This window comes from Penaeus chinensis, chromosome 24 (assembly GCF_019202785.1).
Source record: "Penaeus chinensis breed Huanghai No. 1 chromosome 24, ASM1920278v2, whole genome shotgun sequence".
NCBI lineage: Eukaryota > Metazoa > Arthropoda > Malacostraca > Decapoda > Penaeidae > Penaeus > Penaeus chinensis.
In genome coordinates this window covers 23,368,373-23,377,327 of record NC_061842.1, presented here as the reverse complement: position 1 = coordinate 23,377,327, position 8,955 = coordinate 23,368,373, and the positions used below count along the sequence as shown (strand labels likewise).

Below are 8,955 nucleotides of genomic sequence, written 5' to 3'. Positions count from 1 at the left end.
TTCTTGATATAATAAATACTGTGAAGGCCCATTCCAATTCTCCATTACCAAAAGTGGACCAAACGATGTCAGAACACAAGTGTTATATGTACCAAAATTAGGTTCCTGCCTTTTAATCGAAAAAAAAAAAAAAAATGCCAGATTTTTATTATCCTGAAGTTTGTGCACCGAGGAACCGCAGAGGCTGAGGACTCCAGAGTTCGGGCGCTTGTGTGGCTGGCACGGGAGGGTGAAGGTGCAAGGGGGAAGGGCTCCGGCTGAAAGATTCTTGCCGAATAGCATCAGAATTACGTCCTTACATTCCCTTTCTACTATTTACTGGGGAAAACGCTCCATTTTTAAGGTCGCGTAAATGTCTCTGGCTATTTTATAACTTGTAAATGTGAACCCAAGCCTTCTGCAGTCAACTCGCAAGCAATTTCAATCATCGATTCTTTTCTTATCTGAATCACCTCTAAATTTCATACTATATACTACATACGTAAGGAGAAAATGAGAAAAATAACAATTTCTTGTTTTATTCCTAAGGTTTTGAAGTCGTACACAATTTACAAATAATAACAATAATATTTGGTAGGCTACTCAATCAAAATTGAGCAGAAAAAATAAAGAAATTCAATATGAAGTTCTGTGACACTCAGAACGCCTGGTGTATTATATACAGGGTAAATGAAGATGTTGCAGTTTGTTATTTACATAAATTCTGATGTACTATGAGCAAGATACATTTGATGCATACTGTATGGAAGATCTTCACTATGATATTGAGCAATCATCCTCACATTTTCTAGGGTCATATATATACACACATACTTCAGGTATCAAATAACAGACAACATTCTTCAGTAGATAAATACCTTCATCAAATCTCCTTAACTCTTACATACAGTATGAAAGATTTAATACATCTTCCTTACTCATATTTTCTTTTGTTCTAAGGCAGCCATTCTGAATAAATAGCTTTACATCAGGTTTTATAATCAGGAAGTTCTTGCCAATATTACCATTGTAACTTCCTTTCTATACAGTACTGTAATTCTTTAAATCACAATGAAATCACCTATCAGGATAGCATCTTGAACATTAAATCTCAACTATTCACCCAAGCACGATCAAATAAATACATTCACACCTTATGTTTTCACAGCTCAACCATGGACAAAGTGGCTCTCTGTACAAGTGCATACAAAAAAGACTGTACATGATTATTATGGTTTTACCAACGTCTGTCCCTGCCCCCGCGCCCACCGAGGCTGAACCCCCCTCTGCCGCCACCACCTCGCCCGCCCCTACGGCTTCCTCCCACGCTGCCGCCCTCATCTCCGTCAGGCCTCTCACGCATGTTCCTGTTGTAGGGTGCCTGGGGGTTACCCATGGGATTTCCAGGTGGCCCATTGAAGGGGTTAGGGCCCATGGGCATTCCTGAGTAGGGTCCGGGCATTGGTCCCCAGCCCCAAGGTCCACTTGGCCCCATATAGGAGCCGGGCCCGCCCGGAAATCCTCCAGGTCCCCCGGCAAAATTTGCTCCCGCACCCGGGAAGTTGCCTCCCTGGCCTCCTTGGAAGTTTCCGGGGCCAGAGAAAGGTCCTCCAGGTCCATCTGGAGGTCCCTCGGGACCATTTGGTCTGCCTGGACCACTGCTTTCTCGAACTGAGGAGTCATCTGAAAGTTCAACAACTGCATTTTATAAAACATCAACTGTAATTAGTTCACAGCTCCTATCCACAGAACTTGCTGGTAGCTCCCATGTCTAAAGGCACTTCACTAAATATTGTTGGGAAAATTTTATTGTGAATATGATTACCAAGTTAGGATTAGGAAGCAACAATCTGTGCTTAAAAATGAGAGAAAGGATTGGAAACAATTGTTACTGTTCTACTGTTTTCACCAATCCTATATTTCATATTCACAAATTATGGTAATGTATTTTGACATTAATACTTGCTATTAGTCACAAATTCTTATAAAAATGTATTGAAATTTGGTTCGCAATATTTTCCTTTAACAAGAAATTAGCATTAGCCGTACGGAATATCAGCAAATGCTAAGGAGTTTTGGACCGGCTATTCAACAAGACAGATTCACATGAATCATCCACTGAATAAAACAAACATAAACATTACACAATTATATCTACACACTATCTCTATGTAAATGTAAATAAATATATAAATATAAATTCAAATATATATCAAAATTCATATATATATATAAATGTATATGCTTATATAAATATATATACTATAAATATATAAAAATATACATATATATACGTATATATATACATGTGTATATATATATACGTGTATATATATACGTGTATATATATATACGTGTATATATATATATACGTGTATATATATATATACGTGTATATATATACGTGTATATATACGAATATATATATATACGTATATATATACGTATATATATAAAAGTATATATATACGTAAATATATATATACGTATATATATAAATACGTATATATATGTATATATACGTAAATATATATATATACGTGTATATATATACGTATATATACGTATATATATGTATACATATATATATATACGTATATATATACGTATATATATACGTATATATATGCATATATATACATATATATATGCATATATATACGTATATATATATGCATATATATACGTATATATATATGCATATATATACGTATATATATATACGTATACATATATAAACGTATATACATGTACATATATTCGTATATATATATTCATATATATATACATATATATACGTATATATATACGTATATATACTTATATATATACATAAGTATATATATACGTATATATACGTATATTTACGTATATATATACGTATATATATACGTATATATATACGTATATATATACGTATATATATACGTATATATATACGTAAATATATAAATACGTAAATATATACGTATATATATGTATACATATACGCGTATAAATATACGCGTATATATATAAGCGTATATATATATGCTTATATATATATACGCGTATATATATATAGGCGTATATATATATAGGCGTATATATATATAGGCGTATATAGATACATGTATATAGATACGCGTATATATATACGCATATATATATACGCGTATATATATACGCATATATATATACGCGTATATATATATGCGTATATATATAAGCGTATATATATATATATATATATATATATATATATATATATATATATACGCGTATATATATACCCCTATATATAAATATATACGCGTATATATATACTCGTATATGCATATATATATATATGCATATATATATATATATATATGCATATATATATATATATATGCATATATATATATATATATATGCATATATATATATATATATATATGCATATATATATATATATATATGCATATATATATATATATATATGCATATATATATATATATATATATATATATATGCATATATATATATATATATATATATGCATATATATATATATATATATATGCATATATATATATATATATATATATATGCAATATATATATATATATATATATGCATATATATATAAATATATATATATATATGCATATATATATATATATGCATATATATATATATATATGCATATATATATATATATATATATATGCATATATATATATATATATATATGCATATATATATATATATATATATATGCATATATATATATATATATATATGCATATATATATATATATATATATATATATATGCATATATATATATATATATATATATATATGCATATATATATATATATATATATATATATATATATATATATATATGCATATATATGCATATATATATATATATATATATATATATATATATATATGCATATATATGCATATATATATATATATATATGCATATATATATATATATATATATATCTATATATATATATATATGCATATATATATATATATATGCATATATATATATATATATGATATATATATAATATATATATATATATATATATATATATATATATATATATATATATATATATATATATATATATATATATATATATATATATGCATATATATATATATATATATATATATATATATATATATATATATATGCATATATATATATATATATATATGCATATATATATATATATATATGCATATATATATATATATATATATGCATATATATATATATATATATATATATATATATATATATATGCATATATATATATATATATATGCATATATATATATATATATGCATATATATATATATATATGCATATATATATATATATATATGCATATATATATATATATATATGCATATATATATATATATATATATATATATATATGCATATATATATATATATATGCATATATATATATATATATGCATATATATATATATATATGCATATATATATATATATATGCATATATATATATATATATGCATATATATATATATATATTAATATTTATATATTATATATATATATTTATATATATATATTTATATATATATTTATATATTTATATATAATATGCATATATATATTATATTATATATATATATTTATATATATATTTTTAGGAATTTATATATATATATTATATATATTATATATTATATATATATTATATTTATATATATATATATATTATATATATGCTTATATATATATTATTTTATATATATATTTTTTATATATGATTTATATTATATATATTTGCATATATATATATTATATATATATATATAATCATTATATTATTATATTATGAATATATACTTATATATTATATATTTATAATATATATATATATTTTGCATATATAATTAATATATATATATATATATTTTTTATAGATATATAGCTGTTTTCTATTTATTGATTTAGTTTTTGATATTTTATTTGCAATTGTTATTTATTATTTGTTGATAATTTTTCATTTATATTTATTGTTGTTTTATGCTTAGAGATATTTTTTATATAGTTTGAGTTATGCTTGTTTTTAGTTTCGTGATGTGGCAAGTTGTTTTTTATTTTTTTTTTGATTTTTTGCTGTTTTTGATTTTCTTTTTTTATAGTTTTAGTTTGATTTTTTAATGCTTATTTATTGTGAGTGTTACCTTTTTGGTTTGTGGATTTTTGATGTTTTTTATTATATTTGCTTATTTACTATTTATTGGTTATTTTGATGCTTGTTTTTTTTATTATTTTATTTATTATAGATTTATTTGATATATTTTGATATTTTTGGAATTTTTTGATTTTTTTGGAGATTGATGCAAGTATTTAATTTGAGATACTATTTTTATTTTTGCATGTATTGATATTTATATGCATACTAGATAGATTTTTATATATATTTGCATTTATTTTCGTTATATTTTTATATTTAGATTATATGTTTGTTTTTGTGGATGTGATGATTTTCTTGTTTTTGTGGTAATAGTTTTGTTTTTTATAGATTTATTTGCATAGTTTGATATTGTTATATTTTTTATTTTGCTTATTGTTATATCTATAGATATGCGATTATTTTTATATTTTTTTGCTTATTGATGCAATTTTGTTATTTATTTTTTTTTATATCTATTTTATTTATATATATTTTTTATGCATATATATATATATTTTATATTTTTACTATATTTATTTGCTTATTATATTTTTTTATGCTTCATATATATCTATTTCGCATTATATATGTATATATTATTTATATATGCTTATATTAATTATTTATTATATATGCTTAGTGTTATTTTTATTTTTCTATGATTTTTTTTTGTATATGCATTATTATATATTTTTGCAATTTATACTTTATATATGTCATTTTTTTTATATATTTGAATATTTATTTTTTTTTATGCTTTTATTATATTTTTATATATTATGACTTTTTATATTTATAATTATATATTTATATATTATATATATATATTTATGCATTTATTATTAAATATTTGAATATTGATCATTTAGGCGATTTATATATTTATATATGCATATATTATTATGCATAATTTAGATATATTTATGATATATATATTTTGCTTTTTTATATATATAGATATGCAATTTATATCATAACATTATTATATATATATATATATGCTGTCTTTATATATAATATATATATATTATATATATTTGACATTTATTTTTATTTAATATATGCATTTTTTTATATATTATTTGCCATTATATATTTTTTTTTATATATGCATATATATTTTTATGTTATGCAATATACTTTATAGATATTTTATTATATATATTTTTTTATAGATGCATATTATATATATATATATATATATTTTTTTATGATTATATATATATTTTTATATTTTTTTATGCATTTATATATATATTCTGTATATTTTTATATAATGCATATTAGATATATATATATTATATATTTATATATATATATTTTCATTATATATGTTAGATATATTTTTTTTATATATATATATATGCTTATATATATATTTATATATATGAATTATCTTATATATATATATATATATATGCATATATATTTATATATGGGTAGTTTATATATATTTTTATGCATTTTTTTTTATTTATATATAGTTGTATATATATATATATAATATATATGCATTTATAATATATTTATTTATATATATTTTTAGGCATTTTTTATATATATATTTTTGCATAATTTTTATATATTTTTATTATATATTTTTGCATATTTATATTTATATATTTTTTATATGCCATTTATATAATATATATTTTTTATATATGCAATATATATGACTTTATATTATATATATATGCATTTATTAGTATATTTTTTATTATATGCTTATATATTTTTTTATATATCTTTATATGCATATTATATATTTATATATAATATATTATATTTTGACACTATATATATATTTATATATAGATTTATATGCACTATATTATAGATATATATTTTTATGCATATACTTTATATATGCAATATACTATATATATGCATATATATTATATATGATTTATTGATTTATATACTATATATTATAGAGATATTTATATCCTATGCAGTTTTATTTTTTTTATGAAATTTCTGATATTTTTGAATATATATATGCATAGAGATATTTGCATAATATATATTGGCATATATATCTATGCTTATATATTTTTGCCATATATTTTTTTGCATAAATTTATATGCATTATATTTTCATATATTTATCTTTATTATATATGCATATATATATATATAGGCATTATATTTATATATTATAATATATTTATATATATTTTTTTATATATATTATATATTTTTCCTATGTACTGCATATATATTCGCTCATATATATACGCTTATTATATTTACACGTATATTCTATATATATGAGTTTTAATTACGCGTTTTATATATTACCTGTATATCTAAATTGCATTATATTTTTATGGCATATTATTATAATGGCATATATATTTTTTATATATTGCATTATTTATATTATTTATATATTTTTTATATATCACTTATATATATATATTTATATATTAGTATGTATGTATGTGTGTATATTTTTATATATATTTATATATATATATAAGTTTATAAATAAACTATGTATATATATATGTTAGTATATTAATTAAATATGTATAGTTATATATATATATTCATACCATAGTGTTTTTGGTACGAATATAAATAATTATATATAGACATACCTATATAATTTATATGTAATATATATACTCGCTACATTTAACCTTTGTTATACATATATATTACATTTTTATACATAACATATCAAGGGGGAAGGAGGGGAGGGGTAGGTATGTGTCATCTATGAATGTGATGTATATATAAAATGTATGAATTATATATTTCTATACATATTTATATACTTTATATATTCATATATATTTTCATATATATACACATATATTTTTATATACTTGATTTATATTTTATACCTATATTATAGGTGCTGTCTGATAAACAGACACACACACAACACTTACACATATATATTTTTTTATATATATTTTTGCATAACTATATAATATAATAAATAAATATTTATAGGTATATATAAAAACAAACATTCACACACACACACACACATATATATATTATACTATATATATTATTATATATATATTTATATATATATATATTTTTATATTTTATAGTATATTATATATATATATGATATATTGGTTTATATAGGTATACTACATATATAGATTTGTATATATATTTATACCTCTATTTAATCTATCTCTCTGTCTCTCTGAATTTCTCTGTCTGTCTGTCTGTCTGTCCTGTCTGTCTGTCTGGTCTGTCTGTCTGTCTGTCTGTCTGTATGTCTGTCTGTCTGTCTGTCTGTCTCTGTCTGTATCTGTCTCTGTCTATGTCTCTTGTCTCTGTCTCTGTCTCTGTCTCTGTCTCTGTCTTCTATCTTCTATATATATTTAGATAAGTATTACTATATATATACGGATGTTTATATATTTTATAACATTTTCTATTATATATATTTTATATATATAAATATATATATATTAAAAACACACACAAAAAAAAAAAAAAAAAAAAAAAAAAACGGGCCCCCCCCACCCCCCCCCCACCCCCCCCCCCCCCCCCCAAAAAAAAAAAAACACCCCAAAAAAAAAAAAACAAAACACACCCCAAAAACACCCCCACACACCACACACCACACCAAAACCCCACCACACGCACACGCACAAGCACACGCACACGCCCCACGCACAAGCCACGCCCCACACCACAACAACACACAACCAAAACACCAAAACACAAACAACACACACACACACACAAAGTTTGTTTATTATTTTATATTTTATATATATATATATTTAATTA

General features: G+C 21.1%; 1 protein-coding gene across 3 annotated transcripts in view; it reads right to left on the bottom strand.

Annotated features, from left to right (window-relative positions):
- Positions 1-504: 504 nt before the first annotated feature.
- Positions 505-8,955, bottom strand: part of LOC125037814 (trithorax group protein osa-like) — a 55,323-nt gene continuing 46,872 nt past the window's right edge. For 2 of the 3 annotated variants that reach the window (XM_047631046.1, XM_047631047.1), the window contains one exon: positions 505-1,662. In XM_047631046.1, the coding sequence (XP_047487002.1) occupies positions 1,217-1,662 (446 nt within the window). In that variant the 3' untranslated portion in view covers positions 505-1,216. The remainder of the gene's footprint in view (positions 1,663-8,955) is intronic. The other variant, XM_047631048.1, reaches the window with a different exon arrangement.